Source organism: Trichosurus vulpecula, chromosome 2, assembly GCF_011100635.1.
Source record: "Trichosurus vulpecula isolate mTriVul1 chromosome 2, mTriVul1.pri, whole genome shotgun sequence".
In the NCBI taxonomy this organism is placed as follows: Eukaryota; Metazoa; Chordata; class Mammalia; order Diprotodontia; family Phalangeridae; genus Trichosurus; species Trichosurus vulpecula.
Window position 1 is genome coordinate 382938298 of NC_050574.1, and position 21029 is coordinate 382959326.

Consider the following 21029-nt stretch of genomic DNA (forward strand, 5'->3'; position numbering starts at 1 on the left):
TTCAAAGACTATCTTCTAAGTTATAGCAGGACTGTGATCTGTATTAGGAGGACTTAAAAAATCAGGGATCTCTGCCATATTTAAGGACAGAACTATAAATTAAATCACAATCTTGCACAGTGCATTTATCATACTATCCTATGAACTTTTAACAAAAAGCAAGTCAAAATGGTAAGGTTTGCCAAAACATTACACAAGGACTACTTTGCTTTAAGTATCTACTTATGTCTCTACTGTAAGCCAAAAAGAGAAAAAAAAACAAAAAATAAAAACAAATACCTTTTCTATCATGAAGCAGTCACCAAGCAAGAATACATAAATGGAAAAGCAATAATACTAAATAGTTCTTAGAATACACTAAAAATGGCAATGAAATACTGGGGTTGGAGGTAGGGTGGGAAAGTATCTTTTTCTTTTATCTTCCTTTTGCCCCTCAATTCTCAATGTTCCTTAGCCACCTAATTTTTTTTTTAAATCTGTGAAATTCAGCAACAATGACAGGCTTAAACATATATAAACCCTCAATAGACTATAAAAGAGCTGCTTTCAGTCAATATATGAACAGTACAAGTTACTATATTAATAAATGGCTACAAGATATACCAAGGATAAGAGCACAAACAATGCCAACACTAAATTATAGTTCTAATTCTGCTATACTTGCCAAGCTACTTGACCTCTCAAACCTCCAGTTTCTTTACTTATAAAATAAAAATATGACTCTGGAATAGCAGTCATTAACTGATTAAACCATATCAAATGGATCCACATAGCACTTGATTATTTTGTAGAACACATTAGGTAAGAAGGAATTTACTTAAGTAAGTACATTTAATTTCATATTCTTGCATCCTTACCTTTTATTAAGAATTGTTCCTTATCATTAATGTACATTAAACAGTATGCACTGGCATTTCTGTAGCCACCAAAAGAGTCCCGTTCTAGCTCTTCCCACGTTGATTTTGTCACAGAAATGTCATTATATTTCATCCATCTTTCTTGGTGATGATCAAAAATATATGCCCAATAGTGTCCTGCATTAGCTTGGCCTTCATGAACTAAGACAGCATGTAAGCGATAAGGAACCTAAAGACATGAGGTAGGGAGGGCAGTTAACTTGTAATTTTTCTAGTTAATGTCAAATAATAATTTAGGATAATATTAAAATTAACTTGTAATACTTGTATTTCTTAAATATACATTAATTTACAGTTGGGTGACCAAAGTGGAAGACTTTCCCACAGTTGAAGGAAACTAGCTGAAATGAAAATTTAACAAACATCATGGATATTCTCTTTTGAAGTTGGTATCTGGGCATTTACTGACATACTGCCACTTGCTAATAACAAATTTCTCAAAAGCTTTATGCATACAATATGGTTTGGCTAAATTTCTAAATGCTTTACAAGGGGAGTCAAATAGGATTTGCATAATTTATGTAATGTATATGAACACACATTAACTATAATGTAACGAACCTGAAATGGCGTAGAGTCCTGAACTGCTATCTAATTATCTAAGCTTTCCAGCTACCACTGCAGTGATTTGTAAAAATAAAGGTTCAAATACTCTTATTGACTTTATTTTCAACAACCATAAGAAATATTTTTTCTTCCCTCAAAAATGCAAAAGAAGCCCTAATGACTCTATGAAAAGTAATATTTGATAGATTTTTTAAAAAATCAACAAAGTATTAAACATTTTATCATGTAGTTAACAAAAACTGTAAAAAAAAATAAAACTGTTAAAATAGGAAACTCTAGGGGGCAGCTAGGTGGAGCAGTGAGCGGAGCACCGGCCCTAGAGTAAGAAGGACCTGAGTTCAAATCCGGTCTCACTTACTAGCTGTGTGACCCTGGGCAAGTCACTTAACCCTAACTGCCCTGCCTTCTCCCCTCAAAAAGAAAAAACAAACCAAAAATAAAATAAAATAGGAAACCCTTAAAATAATGAATGAAACAACAAAATATATAACTAGACTATTTGAAAATTTGTATGTTGGACTGAATATAATTTTAACGTACTTCCCACTTCAGAATTTCACTTACTTGTACCATTGACTTGTCAGAGTACATTTGTTCAATTGTACGATGAATTCTAGATATACTTTCTTGTAAATCTAAAGTGATAAAGAAATACATTTTAATGGCAATCACTTTATGATTAATACAACGTACTTCTACTAAAACTATATGGAAAAGGATCAAATCTTATTTCATCTATAAAGTTATGAGAGGAATCCATCCCTCAAATCAATATGACCTTTAACACTGTAATTCCAAATATGCTTCTCATCAGTAGTTTATTCAAAATTATTATTACAGAGACTTCTAAATATGTTCAAAATATGTATATTATTTCCTGATATCCTTTCTGAACTACATAGACTTGGCAAAACTTATTTGGAGTGTTATTTTTTTGTAGTAGAATTATAAGTATATGTTCAATATTTAAAATCCACAAAATCTAGAAATATTAAGGCTGCCTAAATTTACAAAAAGTGGAGAAATAACTAAATAAGTAAGATAATTAAAGATAAAATACTTATCTCCTTGAATTTGTCAAAATAGTTGATTTGATCTGCGATATACACGGGTTAATTTTGAAAATTTCAAGCTTTAAAATTAAATTTAGAAAATTATTTCTTGGAATTGGTTTAAAAATTATGATTCATCAATTTTTTTTTAACATCCCCAACAAAGAAGTATTTTCAAGAAGTTGTCACAGCAGAAACAGGGCTAGATTTGGCCTCAAAAAGACCATGATTTGAATTCTGCTTTGGACACTTAATAGCTATGTGATTAATAAATGTAGTTGTAATGATCCATTCCACAAATAAATACAAATTCTAATGCTGCTAATTTAGAACAGATTGAACATCACTGATTTATCCAAAATTATTACTGCATCAGAATATTATTGTTTTGAATAATGCTCAAAATATTTTGGTGATTTTTCCTGGAATGTGGGATAATTTTTGCTATACATAGATTTTACAACAATTATTTAGAATAGCACTCAATGTCATGAATTCCAAGTATATATTTAATTTTAAAATGCATTTTCTGGATTTCTAGATCATGTGAGCAACAAGATGGAGGAGTAGACATTTTCTCTGATTACTATAATCTCCCAAACCTTTTCAAAACAGAAACTATGAGCCAAAGACAAACACAACTTCATCAAGGCATCCAAAAAGTTAAAAGCCAAAATTCAAAGTTAAAAAAAAAATCACAAAAAACAACAAATTCATGAACCAATGCTCACTGACCCTGAACTCATTCAGCACCTCTTCCCTTACCTCTCAAGCTACCAGCAAGGAGGTGCCACTAGCAGACCTAAGAATATGATACAGGCTTAACACAAAATCACCCCAACATTTCAGTTTCTCCTCCCTCTTTTCCAGTGACGTGAAGACCCCAGTTCCAGGCTACAGAAATTTGTGCGGGTCCCAACAGCTAGCCAACATAGCAGTAGCCCTTCCAGAAGCAAAAGTATGAGGGTGTCACAACCCTGAATCTTCAGCATTGCAAAACTCTGAACTGTCAGGGTAGTAAACCCCATAATACCAGTGTTACAAAGCTGAAAACAACAAGTCAAGCCTAAGAACTAAGAAATAGAAGGACAGAAGGAGACGGCACACCAGGACAAGTCACAGTGAGAGTGAGTAAGAGTGAGACAGACAGATGGTGGAGGAGGGGAAGTAGTTCTGGAGGGAGGTGGGGTAAAGGATATTCTGCATCATTTTACTAAGCCTGAAGGAAAGAGCACAGCATCCATCTGAGTCACTTGGGGTTGATATCTAGGATGGGGAACTTTAAATTGTCCAGTGTGGAAGGAAGCTGAAATGGTTTGAGATCCAGCTCCCGAGGCAACCACAATCAAAGGAGAAAGTATCAGAAAGTGGGATAGGGATAAGGGAAAGTAAGAGGGGAAGAAAGGGAGAAATTACCAAAGATTTCAGGAAGAAAAATGTGATATCTGATGCCAGCCAGTTTTCTCATCGGCAACATTTACCTCACAGTGTCACAGAGTAGATCAAATGAGAAAATATTTGTAGAGCACAATGAAAATCCAAAATATTATAGAAATTTCATTTCCAATTACTAATGGTAAATTTATCATATATCAGTGACCAAAGAGTTAATATTTTGAAATTACATTAAACTGATAGGAAGTATAATTTGACATACAAATATTATTTTAACATATTCTTTACAAGTACATGAATATGAAAAGGAAATTCTATTTAAAACATGATGACTAAATGTACAAATGAATAAATAAAATAGCCACTGAGATTTCAAGAAGGTTCAGTGAAGACCCACTTAGAATTTCAAATTAAAAAATAAAACCTAAGAAAAAAAGTTAAAAAGTTAAAGATTTATTTAAGTTAGACAAAGCTAAATTTAAGAGCTGTACTAGACTAGATCAGTAACCTATGGCCCAAGAATGTAAAAATCATTCTTAGCTTATGGACCATACAAAAAAAGGCAGCGGGCCATCTGGAGTATAGCTTGCAAAGCCTTGTACAAGACTACTCTAAAAACACAATGAGCATTTTATATGCTTAGGAATGGAATTCACAGAGGATTTCCTTAAACACAACTTTTACTAAACTACATTAACTGTCTTACCTCTAGTGTCATTTTCTACTTCAGTCCTCCAGCGATGTAAACAGCCTTCTAGTACAGAAAGTTCTTCTTCTGTTATGTGTCTTGGTGCTGGATGCATGGGCAAATCTGGAGGTATTCGTGACTGTGTAAATGGCTTATGTATAAATGACCTTGGTGTAGGTGATGTGCTTGGTAGTTCTGAAGGAGTTCCCTGTTGCTGCTCTGCTGTGCTGTATTTTTAAATGATAGAATAAGACAAATAACATGTCGTATAGAGGCATAAATCCTCCACACTTATATAAAAATACTTTTAAAAAATATAATAGTTTTTAAAAAACAATAAAGAATTAAATATTTAAATTTGACTGCAGTATTCTAATTAACAAAAAAGGCCAAGAGCAAATCTTCAAAACTCCATTAAATACTTCAAGCTTTTATTACTGAATAAGATTAAAATTAGAATTATGCTGCCACTAACTCTTTAACTCTCTTCCCACATGCAATCCATTAAATATTACCAGTTCCAAATCCATTAACTCTGTTTCTGTCTGTCTCTGTCTGTCTGTCTCTCTCTCACACACACACAGAAGCTCAAACCCTCAAATTACCTCTTGCTTAAACTACAAAACCAGTATCTTCACCTACAGACCTCCCCACGCCTGACTGCAACATTTGTTCTTCACTCAGATGTTAAAATAATCTTCCTAATCAAGTTACTCCTTTGATTAACACCTTCAGGGGCTCATTATTATTTCTAAGATAAAATAGAAATCTTCAGCTTGGCATTTAAGGCCCCATACAATCCAGCCCTAACATACATTTCCAGCCCCATTTCACATGTGGGAAAAATGTACATTATTTCACTTTCATGGTACAGTTGAGATAAATTGGACTACCAATTATTCTTCAAACTTGACATGACATCTCTGACCTCTAAGTATTTACAGGAGTTATCCTTCGTTCATGGAATACACTTCCTTCTGATTTCTGCCTTTCAGAATACATCTTCCTTCAAGTCCCAACTCAGGAGCCACCTCTTCTAGCAAGCTAATTCTCCCCACTCCTCTAGCCCCCAGTAAAAGCACTCTTTCTGCTTAAATTTTCCTAATTTCTCAATTACCTCTAACTTTGACTAGTACCTTATCTTTGCATATATTATATACTACTCTACCCTGGCCTAGCCTTAATCTAGCTTGGGGACAGGAACATCAATTTTTAAAAAATCTTTGTATCCTTAGTACTTTTGCAATAGTAAGCTCATAATAAAAAGACTTAAGTGAAATGAAATTAATTGAATACATCAATTACTTTGAAAATAAAAATGAACTTACATATATATATACTCTACATATGGATATTGTGTAAAATGTTTTGATAGTACCTGTCAGCTTTTAGTACTATGATGGCATAAACTCTCAGTATTATTTTGTGTCACTACATAAAGGTACAAAGATATAAGGGCAAAATGTTTATACCTATAATGAAAGGTGTGTTTTGTTTTGAAAATGTACAACATTAAATTTCCTAACTCTGTACAATAATCTACTTTAATAAGCTCTGAATTGATATATAGAAAACATGCATTTTCCCAATTTTTTCAGCTTAAAAATTTAAACTTATTTCATAAAAACATTCATTTTAATCTATTACAGCAAATGAACAAGAAACTATGTTACATTTTGTTTAAATGAATCTCTCTCCATCTTAAATGTCACACTGTAATAAATGTTTCCCCTCACATTAAAAAATATTTTTACCTTGGTAATGTCTGTGATGGTATGGAACCACTAGGTGGGGAACTAGCATCAATATCATCAACAGGAGAAGTGCAAACAGGTTTACTTGAGGCAAACTCCAGTGCATACTGTAGAACATCTACCAAGGGGAACCGTTTAGGGCCAGAACCATAGCTTAAATATCTGTTAACCATAAAATGTACGAATGCATTTACTAATATATTCAAAAAGCTCCATTTTCAGCAAATGTTAGAGTTTTCAAACATCTGTTACATAATGATAAAATGAAATTACTTTATGCCACCATTTTTCTTCTCAAATGATTCTCCGCTGAAATGATGAAAAAAGCTAGTGGAGCAAATAATACAGTAAGTAAATGTTTTAAATATCCTCCAAGTTGATTCACTAATACTTCCTCTGCACATATGCACATACACATGTATGTATATTTATATTATTTTCATTCAGCGACTTCACTCCCTCTCATTGTCACAGCTCAGGGGGATGACTATAATTATTTCTGGCTATTTCATGGATTAGAAATATTTTTATTTTCAGATAGAGTACTTATATCACATGATCAATGTAATTATTTAGCTGGTTTTCATTCACCTCTAATTCATTTACTATAGAATTACAAACCTGCCTTGCCATAGAAATTACAAAAATTACTAGGTTTTTAAAAACAGGCTAATTACTTTTATATTAAAAAGTTTGAAGTTTTGATTTTCAATTTACAAGAAAATAAAAAGTTGGGGAAAAATTGATTAGTAAGATTAACTGGGTTTAATGGCAACTGAAATAGTTACGGTTAACCATTCCATAAGTGGTAATACCAAGGTATAGCAATACTATAACAGTAAAAATAATAACAGAAATCTTAATCAGAATTATATGCTTCATGTTATACCTTATCATTCTGGCTATATGTTTGTGTGTCTTTAAAAAAAATAGTAAAATTACTCTAGAAGCCAGTCCTGAAACTTTGACAGGAATAATCTAATGCAGCCATCCTCAAAGTAAGGTTCAGAAACCTCTAGGGATCCCTGAGACCCTTTCAGAGGTCTTCGAGGTCAAAGCTTTATAAGAACAAGATGTTTAATTTCTAATACGGTGTATGTATATACATGTAGACATACACACATACACATACACTCACACATTCAAAATAAAAGTCCTCATGGGGGTGAGGGGTCTTGAATAATTTTTAAGAGTGTAAAAGGGTCCTGAGATGAAAAAGTTTGAAAAGCAGTTAGGTAATAAAACCAATCATATACCTATATCAGCTCAAAAAAATTATCTCTTATCAAAATTATTGCTATATTATCTACTAAAAAGAAGGATTAAAACCAACATCTTTATAATCATACTTTTTATATTAACTATGAAGAACAACATATAAAATATAAAGTAAATTGCACTGAGCATCTTTTTAGTTCTCAAAGAATACCTTTCTAATCTTTGTTGTAATACTGTAAGGTACTCTTTTAGCCTCTTGATCTCATCTCGTTTAATTCTTGTTATTTCTCTGTTTTTGTGCATATATCTGTAAATAAAATAAAAAGCCAGCATTTAGAATTTCTATAAACTTAGATACCACTATAAGTGGCATACCACTTTGCAAAGAATACTGAACTCAGTTCTAAGTAATTTAAATGAAACCATTTGCTACAAAAGTAATTGCTACAAAAAAAAAATCACAAACCATTAATTACAATGTTTAGAGACATCGAACCATTTTATTGACTGTATAAAAGACAATTTTCCCTTATAATTTTTGAGACTATTTAAGAAAATGTGGAAGTTGGTCAAGTTTGCTTTTTATTTCTATAACAATACTCTCTCCACAAATTAATGTTCTTTCTCCACTGAACATTTTGTATCTTATAAATGATAACTACTAGTAGAAAAGGTAGTCATTTAACACTTTTATTTCTTTATGCAAACTGCCATATGCTCTCAAAACAAAGTTTATTTCCAATAAAATTAAATCAGAATTTCACATAGAAGCAATAGTAGTGTAATTCACTAAATTGCAAATATAATTTAAACATATATGTATTTTCTCTCTCTCTGTCTCTCTCTCACTACTATGCTAATTAAGCCATACCTGTCCAGATATAAAACTTGAGGAAATTCTAATTTGTTGTGAATTTTCTCTGGTCTTCCCAAAGCCTGATTAAATTCAAATCTTGACAGTTCAAATGTTAATACAGGTGGAAGTTCTGTGAACCAATGCTAAATAAGAAAAGACATATTAGAATTTAGTAACACTTTTCCTACTTTTAAAAAAATTAGGTAATATTAGCATTTTTACAACCAGTCTACAACATTAATATCTTGGTAAACTAAGTATCTAACTAAATTATACATCAAAATACAAAAAAAATGCTATCAAGTCCTTTGAATTTTTTTTTTAAGGATAAGGTCGTTGGCAGTGTAACTCACATTTCTTTTCACCCTCTATTTGTAACACTTCTATAAACCAAAGGGGAATAAAAAGGGTTTTATTTCAAGTCATAATTTCACAACTTGCAAGAGACTTCTGAACTCAACTGCATGATATAATTTCCAACACGATTATTTTATTATTTGAAACCAAGTATCAAAGACTTGTGACAAAGCTCTTAAGGTATTTTTTCAATTACTTAAAAGGCTAAATTTTTAAATACAACATGCATTCAAGACTCACTCTAAAATGTAGGAATAGACTTTTGGCATTCTTTTCATTTAATCCTTATTTTCCCACTTGAACTTATCTTCAAGAAAAGATATTTCACTAAATATAAGAAATGCACAGTTATGGGAAATAAAACTATAAATCTTTTAAAAGGTTAATATTTCAAATTAAATATCTGTTCTCAGCCAAATGATGATAATTAGGAAGGCTGGAAAACCTTACATCTTGGCAACTGTGCCATCATTGTAAAATTCTACTCAGTTCCTGAAATGAATCATTTTCTTTTAACAACTGCAAATTTTATGTGAACGTAATTGGTCAATGAGAAAGGGGAACTTTGTGTTTAAGTAACTTGGAATTGGAAAGAACAAATATGCAAACATGAAAAAATATACTATGAATAATGCATATTCAGGTACAAAACAACCATAGTACCCTCCAGCTACATAAGCACACTAATTTAAACTCAAATCACCAAAGTTGTGTGAATTAATGTTGTCCAAAACACATAGACAACAAAATTAAGTGTCTCTTCCCTAGTTGCCTTCCAGTTGCAAATTACTACCAAAACAAGAATGGTCCCTGTTGAGAAAAAGGATGGTAATACTACTTTGAAAAGGCTAGTTATACTATCTAGTGAGTTTGGTAATCAACTTGTAATATAAATTAATAAACACTATGGTATATAGAGAGATATAAACTAAACTCATTCAGCAAAAATAATGAAATTGTGAATTGAGGGGTATACATTTCAATTCTCTTGGAGGAAGACTAACAGACAATTGTCTTTATCTAAAGTTAAGGTACATGGAACTGATCTTACAAAGTGAAAAGTTAAAGTGATCTTGACCAAAATATAAAGGGTTTGAAGACAAGAGACAAAGGTACTTCAAAGAAACCAAATACAACTAACTAACTGGAATTTAATAAAATAATCTGAATCATTAGAGCAAAGAATTTTACACTTTACATTCTACAGGCTAATTTTAAGCACTATTGTTTTCAAGTTTTTATGAACTTCTAAAATTTAAGATTAGGATCTGATACCTTTGGATTTGGAAACCAAGAGAATCTACAATAACGCAGAGTAATTAGTTACTCAAAATCAAGAGTAGGTTATTCTGGAATATAATTCTTCAAGTACCATTTTCGCCATATTCAGGAAATAGTTTCCATATCTTACTAAAAGATGTTCATAGTATTTTTGTATGTAATGTGCCTCTGTTGTGGATAAATTTCTCCTCCATTTGCAGTGACTGTTTCTTCCTCACTATAGCTGTGGAGGGACATCACTTTCTCAGAGTCAGACAAGATAACCAGAAATTCCCTGAATTTTTTTTAATCTAACACACTATCATGGGTGTGTCTGGTTCTGTGACCTCAGATTAAAAGACACTATTTTTAAATTAATTCATCACTAAAGTTGCAAATAATATGAAATAGCAATGACAATTATTTTCTTTTAAGCTAAACTTGATTTTTCCAATTAATAAATTATAATCTATTGCCCAAGTATCTCTGAAGGTTAAGAATGAAATTTGAGTCAGAGATTGTTAAAAAAAAAGTGCCTTTTCGTTTAGATACAGATAACAAATGACAAAAAACTGTTTTCATTACTCTTTAAGTAATGGATCACAGAAGATGAATATTTAAGTATAAAGAGACAACTGTATAACTTACACTAAGAGGACAATGGCTATAATGAATGTGACTCATCTCTGACTCTTTAACAGGAAGAATATGTAGAGATAAAGGAGAAGTTTCATCTTTTGTTTTTATATGCATCTTTACTATTACTATTAATATTGGCTCTTTGTACTTTGTCTATGTGATAGTTCATGTGAGTTTTGAGAAAATGTAGAAAGAACATTAAAAATTTTATTCTGCACAGTCCAATAAGTAGCAAAATATATCCCAACCACTTCTAGTAATGAATTATTCTATTAACAGCATAATCTCTTAGCCATCCAATGACCTTCATTTTTTCCTTTTTTAGCTTTTCTGACTTTATAATACATAATTTTTAAGACTTTTGACTCTTATACTGCTATTCTTACAAAAAGATATACTATTCTAAACATCTTACAGGTATACTTTTTTTTAAAAAACTGCTTCCCAAGTCATTGCAAATCGTTTCTTGTGCCAAATGTACATGTCACTTAATTACAGTAACATCAAGAATTATTTTTAAGAACATATATGTACATACTTTTGATATGACCAACTAAGTATAGCCTTTTGATATTTAATTTCAGATTTCATACTAAATTATTAGTCATAGGTGATACCTACAATTTAGTCAATGTTATCTGAATATGATTAAGATTATTCCTGAAATACTCAAGTATTTTATTCTCTCTACTTAATAAAGTTTAATCATTTTTCAAACTTGTTTCTTAAATAAGTTTTTATTGATGTGTCCTGTTTCCTGTATATCTGAATAGTTATTTCGAGTATCACTTCTCTTCCCGGAGAGGCATTCCATATGACAAACAGTACTGGCTGTCACAAAGAATGCTGCTATGAATATTTTGGTGTCTATGGAGATTCTCTTATCAATGGCTTTCTTAGGGTATAAGCCCAGCAATGGAGACTCTGGTTCAAAGGGTGTGAACATTTTAGTCACTTTATTTGCATAATTCCAAATTGCTTTCCAAAATAGTTGCATTATTTCATAGCTTCACCAACAATGATTGGTGTACCTATCTTTCCACAACTCCTACAACACTGAATATTGCCATTTTTTGTCAGTTTACAGAGTATGAGGTGAAACTTCAGAGAGGCTCTGATTTGCATTTCTCTTCGTATTAGTAACTTGGAGCATTCTTTCATGTTGCTGTGAAAACTCTGCAATCCTTCTTTTGAGAACTGTTTGTTCATATCATTTGACCATTTATCTATGGGAAAAGGTATTTTACACACACACACACACACATACACACATATATGTTATTATATAATAGATATCATATACATGTCTTAGTTATGTTTGTATATGTGTGTGTGTGTGTGTGTGTGTGTGTGTGTGTGTACGTGTAGATAGATTTTTTTCCCCAGTTAAACTGCTTCTCATTATAGGCATAATAATTTTGTCTGTGCAGAAGTTTTTCAGTGTCATGTATTCCAAGTTACCTATTTTATGTTTTGTAATTGCCTCTATCTCTTTTTTTGGTTGAAAATACATCTACTACCCACAACTGTAAGTTATATGATCTACTTCCATTCTAATAAATATATATGTACACACCTTCATATCTATATATATCTATATATCTATATCTATCTATCTATATCTATCTATATCTATATCTATCTATATCTATATATATCTATATATCTATATCTATCTATCTATCTATCTATCTATATATATATATATATATATATATATATATATATACACACACACACATGTTAGGCCCTATCACTTTACCTAAACCTTCTGAAGTAATTACTTTAAAGCAGTACTGTGTGCCAGGTGGGCAAGAGGAAATTACCAGTACTATAAAGGAATATGTTGAGGCAGGAGTGTTAGTCCCTACAACCACTGGATGGAATAATCCTGTCTGGCTAGTACGAAAGTCAGATGGGACACGGAGAATGGCCGTGGATTATAGACAATTGAATAAGGTGACTCCTTTGTATGCTGCTGTTCCAGATACTGTTACCTTAATAGAAAGGATCCAGAAATAGGATGGGACTTGGTACGCAGTTATTGATTTGGCCAATGCTTTCTTTACTATCCCAATAGATTCTAAACAATGGGAGCAGTTTGCTTTAACTTGACAGGGCCGACAATACACTTTTACCCACTTGCCACAAGGATATTTGCAGAGCCCCACTATTTGTCACAGGATTGTGGCTGAAAATTTGGATGAATTAGAGCTACCTGGTGTACAGCTTACCCAGTACATAGATGATATTATGATATAGGGAAAAAATGCAAAAAAAGTGGAAAAGTTTGACACTTTTAATTGAGCATATGAAAAGCAAAGGGCGGAAAATTAACCTTGCAAAGATTCAAGGACCAGCTCAAACTATAAAATTTGGGGGTATACAATGGAATAAGGGCCTGCAAGACATTATCCCACAAGCCTGACAAAAGATTCAGGATTTTCCTATCCCTACCAATAAGAAAGAGGCCCAAAAGTTTATAAGATTATTTGGATATTGGAGGCATCACATTCTGCATTTAGGACAAATTTTGAAAGGCTTACATAAAGTTACTGGGAAGAAACATGAGTTTGATTGAGAACTTGAGCAGAATAAAGCCTTTGAAGAAGCCAAGGCTGCTATACAATTGGCCCTAGATTTATGACCTATGCAAAGTGGCTGGGTGAAATTACAAGTGACTATACAAGATGAATATGCAAGCTGGAGTTTATGGCAAAAACAACAAAGTTGAAATGTATCCTTAGGATTCTGGTCAAGGAAACTCCCTTCATCTGGAGTTCAAAATACCCCTTTGGAAAAGCAGTTGTTAGCTGCACATTCAGCTTTGGTAGAGACTGAACAACTGACTCTGGGCCATGAGGTTATATTAAGGCCTGGAATCCTGATTATGACCTGGGTAATGAGTACCCCAGCTTCTCATAAAATTGGACATGCACAAGAGGCTAGCATAATTAAATGGGAATGGTATACTCAGAATAGATCTAAAACAGGCAAAAGTGGAGTTTCTATTCTACATGAATCTATAGCAAACATAGACACTGATGGAAATGATAAACCCCCTGAACCAAAGCAACAGTTGGTACAGTCCTTGGTAAAATGGAATGAGGATATGATGGATTACCTGAAGGACAAAAGAAACATACACGGTTTACTGATGGGACAGAAAAATATTTGGGCCACAAAAGACATTGGAAAGCAGTAGCCTATAACCCATGTGCTAGGCAGACTTTGGCAAGTACTGGGATAGGTGGAAGTAGTCAATATGATGAACTTATGGAAGTACATCAAGGTATTAAAAGAGAACAAAGAGGATAGTGTCATATATTCACTGATTCATGGGCGGTAGCTAATGGGTTACATGGATGCCAATGTGGAAAAATCAAAACTGAGAAATTCATGGCAAACAAGTCTGGGGCAAAGAATTATGGGAAGATATATGGGACATGTCTTTGGTTACTAATTCATCAGGTTTTCACATAGATGCTCATGTGGCCCTCACTATGCCAGTACATGAGTACAATGCCCATGCTGATTGACTAGCAAAGATTGCTACTCAACATCTTGTCCCTACTCTGACACCAAATGATGATCCAGTACTAGCAAAACAGGTCCATCAAACGGCCAGCCATTTAGGGGTCCAGGCCACAAACCAGTGGCCACAAAACCGAGGTATTAGTATCTCTCATTCATTGTTAAAACAAGCAGAGGAATGTCATTTATGTCAATTAGAAAAGGAGCAAACTGTTCCTCAGATAGTAACTGGAGAGATAACAAGGGGAAAAGTTCCAGCCCAAATTTGGCAGACAGAATATATTGGACCACTACCCCAAGATAAAGGATGCAAATTTATATGTACTTGTGTTGACACCTATTCAGGTGTACTAGTGGCTTGTCTTTGTAAGAATGCAACCCAGAAAAACACCTGTAAAACTCTAGATATCATAAGCCTATATTATGGAACCCCAATGCAGATTCAAAGTGACAATAAGTCGCATTTCAAAGGTAATGAAATGAAGAGATATTGTATATTAAACAATATAGAATGGATATATCACATACCATATTATCCACAAGCATCTGGGTTAATTGAAAGAATGAAGAGATTACTGAAAGAACAGTTAAGAAAGTTAAGTTCTAATAATTTTTATCAACATTGGAAAGATAATTTGTTCACTGCTTTATATAATTTGAAAAACAGACCATTGGGAGAAAGTACACCTCTAGCCAGAATGACATCTCCAAATCTGCAAATCAGAAAACAGCAAACACATAAAATCCCAAATACTGAGTATTGGACTATAAGCCAAGATGTCCCAGCACTGTATCCAAGAACACCTAGTTTGGCAGGATATGAATTACATTGTTTAGAGGACTTTTGGTTGGACAGGAAAGCAATAAGAAAAATCTCTACTGGAATATGTATAAGAATCCCTAAAAATCATTTTGGATGCATATTACCTAAATCAGGATTAGCAGCTCAAGGAATACATGTATTGGCTGGAGTGATAGATTCTAATTACCAATGAGAAATTACTGTGACATTCCAAAATTTAGTTGAAGAACCCATATAGTTTTGTAAAAATGATGGAATAGTTCAAGTGATTATTATTTCTTGTGAAAACTGGCCCTCCCTCCGAAATAACTATCAGAGGAACTGAAGGGTTTGGCTCTACTGATAGAATAAAATTGGGAGCTAAAGTATGGGTAAAATGGAAGCCAGATGATGTTTCAAAGGCTGTGGAAATTACAGCACACGGGGCAGGTGCCCCCTGCATTGCTAATGTGCATAGATTTCTTTGTTGCTATGGTAGATTGGGCCTTCTGGTGTTTGAATAAATGTTTTGGTTCTGTCTCCCATGTAGAGAGTCTGTTACTTACTGTAACTGTTGTTTATTCAGGAGATGATTACCAAATTTTACCCTTAACTCATATTTTACTGTGAATGAGGCTATGTTAGTGGGTTCATGGACTCCAGAAGCATTACTGATCCTATATCTACCCTGCTTCTGGTTATTATCTCCTTGTTTCTTTTTGGCTTTTTGTCTGTTAAATTTGTTTGCTAGATTTCTTTCCTGCAGGCTTAGTACTCTCCACCTGCAGAAGCCTGATCACTTAAGCTGGATGGCAGCCCCTGTCCACGACTGTGATGTGTCACCCCTGGACCTGGCGTAGGCCAAGCTCCAGATGCCAGCTGAAGAATTGACCTAATGGGACCTCTTGGGGCAGGGACAGCTCTATGTCCAATTTCAACAGGGAATAGCTATGGAAGAAGAGACCTTCGCCCCTTACTCCAAGGGATTTTGGGCCCCATTTGTTCAAGGGGGGGGGGGGGGGGAATGATGTGGTGCTTGTGCTCAAGCCCCACCCTAAGATATTGTTTTATGTGTTTATTTCATGTTTTCCCTGTTATATTGTTGTAAGGTCCTGTTGAAACTAGTTACCCCTAAAACTCTCATGACTTATGCAATGGATGTGAAAGATCTTGGGGCTGAATGTATATTTAATGTATTTTTATGTAGTATTAATGTATTTTTGCCTAATGGGAAGATCATTCCCATTCATTAATAGGCCCATGTGACCTGCCTGAGTCACATGGGAGCTTGAGTCACATGAAGCCTGTGATGGGAGGAGCTTGCTGAACAGGTGGAACAGGAAGGCATGGAGCAGGAGTAGGGCAAAGCTGAGAGGAAGGAAGTTGATCAAAGCAGTCAGAGCTGGGAAGGAAAGAGCAGGCAAAGGAACTAGCGAGAGTTAGAGAGGGAGTGGTTTTGCTTGAGGGTGTTCATTTGTGGGAAGGCCCTAACAGGGGGAAGGCTAGGGGATGGCAGTGCCCCCTGCATTGTTAATGTGTATAGATTTCTTTGCTGCTGTGGTAGATCTGGCTTTCTGGTGTTGGGAATTGGCTTTCTGGTGTTTGAATAAATGTTTTGGTTCTGTCTTCCATGTAGAGAGTCTGTTATATTTTGTGATTCAGAACTACGCTGGCGTATTCAAAGCCTCTGTAAGTGCTGTGAATATCACATTAGCGCTATATGAAGTCACCACGAAGAGAGAGAGACAGAAGAGACTACTCATGATAGGGCTTTGTGGAGCGCCCACCTTTAGAAAGTGTGATGTAGATCAAGGCTGTCCAAAATATGGTCCGTGGGCCACGTGGCCTGCAGTGTGATTTTACATGGCCTGCCTGTGGGTTTTAATTTTCACAAGTGAAAAAATAAAATAACCAATTTGCATGGAATGCATGTTAGATTGTTTAATTCCATCACTAATAAATAATCTTGTTGATGTTAATTTTCTTTGGTGTTTTTAAGCAGTGTTACGGACAGAGCATATCGCACAGAATTTTCAATCCATCTGTGGGATGCATTCCATCTGTATGATGCAGTCTAGTCAGTATGCACCTACCTTTATACTGCTGTGTTGTTGCTTTGTTTTGTGCTTGCTTTCATGCTTTGTGCCTTCGCCTGTCATATTGATCATGCGCATTCCCCCACTTTCTATTAGTGTACTGTAATTCTTTATACTGAGTATGGCCTTCAAATAATTATTTTATTTTAATGCAGCCCTAAGATAACCCAAGGTTGGACAGCCTTGATGTAGATAATCAGACTGAGAAACAAACATATAAGGTGAACTAAAAGAAAGCAGCGTTATGAAAACCCTGAGAGTCAAGTACCACTTGCAGTTTAGATAGAGAAAGGGTGGATTAGCTACCAAGAAGTATAAAAGCCAGCCCTCAAGTCCCAAGTAAGGCAATGGATTAGAACAAAACTTAATATACAACTAACTTAATATACAACTAAATATACTTAATATACAAATAAAAATCAAGGAGAGTTGATATAAGTGAGAAAGGTAACTAACGAAACCCTATAGATGTATCTTTTTGAAGAATTGTCTCTAAAATTAAGTTTAATCGTAATTTGTTAAAGTTTAAGTAAATTGAATTATTTTAACAAAAAGTTAGATTTGGGATAAATGAAAAAAAGTCATGGTCACAAATCTATAAATACTTGAGTATAGAACACCATTTTTCCTTTCATACAAAGAAAGCGCAAGACAGTTCAGACCACAGAGGCAACAAATGAAAATAGCACACTACAATGGCAAGTTAATTTTTTTTTTGAGGGGTAAAGTTTAGTTCCTCTACATATTGCTTTATAAACTTAAGCTTAAAAGATAGCAAACTCTGGACTGGGAGAGTCAGGAAATCTGGTTGTAGTTCCAGCCAAGCTATAAACTAGTTGGTAAGCTTGAATAAAATACTTTTCTGGACCTCAGGCTTCTCATTTGGAAAATGAGTGAGATGTATTAGAATCAGAGGTGGGGAACCTTTGGAATCCTTTTTATCAAGGGGATTTTTTCAGTGAAGTGCGGATTCAGTCAAAGGGCAGCACTTGAGGGCCTAGAGGGCCACACACAGCCTAGAGGGCTACACATGGCCTCGATGGCGCAGGTTCCCCACCTGTGTTTCTAGAACTTAAGATTCTAACTTAGATTCTATGATCCAATGACCAAAAGCAAAATTATCAATTCAAACTTAACCACCACAAATAAGCTTAATGTTGCTAGACTAATAATTTACTGGGGGCAGGAAGGAAATAGGAGTATGGTGAAGGGCAAAGAGGCAAGTTTTATAACATCAGATAATTTACAGCAAATTATTTAGGTTAAAATTTAGCATTGATCATATACTATTGACTAGGCAAAATAAATTCTCTTTTCTAAAATCACTGCAATTAGGCTGATTCAAAGTTATTTCTATATATACAGTCAATTATTAGGCAGCAATAAAATAGCATATTCAATAAACTTTTATTAAGTCATCATGAGAATGGAATGGAGGAAGGAAGAAAAAAAAATAACCAAAATGCTAAACTCACCTCTTGGCCAGATTTTCCTGAGTTCTCCGAATGCAATGACTCAATCTCTCCTTCAATCATGGCAGCTTCTAGGCATTCATGCAAATCTTTGAAACCATTGACTTGAAGTGGATACTGACCAAACATTTCTGTATTTTCAAATTTTTTACCTTGAGAAGAAAAGAAAATTAATTAAATTCATGTTTCTAGATTTGATCTTTCAACTTCTATAAAACAGTATGTTAGAATATATTGTTTAACAAATATGTAAACTCCTTAAAAATAATTTTTCTATGTTTCACATGGTACTTAACAATTAATGCAACAAAAAAAAATTAAGACTAGATTACATATTGTGAAACACCATTCTTTCTGTTCCCTATGTGTGAAACTCTAACATAAGAATACAAGTAGTGTCCAAAGACTATGCACTTGGTATAGGAGACTGCATCCTGATTCATCTCTGTCAAAAATCCAAGTCTCCTCTTTGTCAATATGAAAACTGATGGTTCTTCAACCAAAGGTGTTCTGCCCTCCTTAGGAAGAAACAGTTACAAACTGTAAGGTCAAAACAAATAGCAACTATCCAAAGAAACTCACAAAGGAACCACAGAGAAATGCAGACCCATATTGTTTCAAGTGAGATTTCCTCCTTTCTCTCCCTACCAGGCTCCATATGGCTCTCCATTCAACTGAACATACAAATGACACAATGAAAAATAACTTTCTTGGTGTATCAGTTGTAGGTATCCACTTAATCAACAATATTTATCCAACATTATGGTGCATGTATATAGTAGATGGTTTCAGGGAAAACCTGGGAAAACTTGTATGAACTGATGCAAAATGAAGTGAGCAGAAGAAATTATACAGTAATAACAATAGTGTAAATATATAGCTACAGAGAGATATTTGGACATAACTAATGTGAGAACTTTGCTCGAATACACACATTTGTAATAGGTTTCATTTTTCTTGTTTTCTCAATGGAGAGAAGGAAGTACAAGAGACAAAATTTTGAACTGAAAATAAAATAAAACTCAATTTAAACAAATTTTAAACCTTTTTAAAAAAAGCTTATAGAACCTACCATATAGTAAAGAAAACTAAGAATCCAAAAGAGAAAACTATCTACAAAAATACAAAATACCCCAATTAATAAAACATGAAATAGAGATCTTAAATAATTCACTGTTAGAAAAAGAAACTGAACTAGATCTAAAGGAATTGAGAAGGGGGTAGGAGGAGAATGGGAGGAACATGTTTTTATAGGAGAATTACATCAGGAGAAAAACCTTTAAATACAAAGGAAAGAAAATTCAAACAGCATAAAACTATTCTGGACACACCAGAAAAATGCAGGAGGGAATTAAGTATGTTCCAGAGAGCAACGGAGTTCAAGAAAGTAACCTACCCTGCAAATCTGAGCCTAACCATAATTGACAAAAGATGAATGTCCAATAAAAGAGGTGTGAGAATCATTCTTAGAAAAAAAATACCTGAAGAGATGATTTGCTTTTTAAACATACCACCTAACAAAATATAAGAGGGGGAAACAAATATAGCAACCAAGGACAACCATAAAATAACAGTCAGATCATTAACAGCATTTTTTTCTAAATGTATATGACTAGACAAGGATGAAAACAGAAGTCAAATGGAAGAGAGGGTGGAAATACTTATAGTACACAAATTATTCTCAAAAATTCAGAATGAAAGTAGCCTCTCAGATTCTTTTTATGGCACAAATATAGACCTAATACCTTAAACTTTGAAGAAAAATGAAAAAAACAAGAGAATTGAAGACCAATGATCATTAATGGATATTAATTCAATAACAAAAGAGCCTACTATATGTCCAGCACATGAGAAGTACTTTACAAATATTATTTCATTTGATCTTCAACCTTGGGAGATAAGGGCTATTATTACCCTACATTTTGCAATTGAGGAAACTGAGACAGAGAGGTTAAGTGACTTGAACAAAGTCACACAGCTAGTAAGTGTCTAAGGCTGGATTTGAATTCAGGTCTTCCTAACTCCAGGCACTGATCTTTATCACTTTATCACCCAGCTGCATAGTTTGAGTTTTTAGGATTTTTGTTTTTGCTTTTGTTTTTTTTTTAAAAGCCTGGTTTCAAAAAAACAAAAACACTACAACATAGCAATTTTATCTAAAAACAAAACAAAACAAAACACCATTTTCTATGATCAAATTGGATTTATAACTGGAAAGGAAAGATGATTCAACATTAGGGAAACAATTAGTATGATTAATTAAAAACAAAAAAAATGGAAAATATTATAACAACAGATGTAGAAAAAAGGCTTTTGACTAATACTCATTTATGTTAAAAAAAAAACCCCTATAAAACCCAGGTGCAGAAGGACATTTTATTAACATGGTACAAGTACCAATTCATTTATTCATTCATTCATTCGTTTGTTTGTTTATTTGTTT

At 33.6% G+C, this 21029-nt stretch overlaps 1 protein-coding gene across 3 annotated transcripts in view; it reads right to left on the reverse strand.

The window, feature by feature from the left end:
- The window catches only part of USP25 (ubiquitin specific peptidase 25), a 188323-nt gene that overhangs the window by 75980 nt on the left and 91314 nt on the right, over nucleotides 1–21029 (reverse strand). For all 3 annotated transcript variants that reach the window (XM_036744290.1, XM_036744291.1, XM_036744289.1), the window contains 7 exons: nucleotides 18590–18738; nucleotides 8463–8590; nucleotides 7803–7898; nucleotides 6374–6535; nucleotides 4638–4846; nucleotides 2049–2119; nucleotides 858–1086 (listed from right to left, as the gene is read on the reverse strand). In XM_036744290.1, the coding sequence (XP_036600185.1) occupies nucleotides 858–1086; nucleotides 2049–2119; nucleotides 4638–4846; nucleotides 6374–6535; nucleotides 7803–7898; nucleotides 8463–8590; nucleotides 18590–18738 (1044 nt within the window). The remainder of the gene's footprint in view (nucleotides 1–857; nucleotides 1087–2048; nucleotides 2120–4637; nucleotides 4847–6373; nucleotides 6536–7802; nucleotides 7899–8462; nucleotides 8591–18589; nucleotides 18739–21029) is intronic.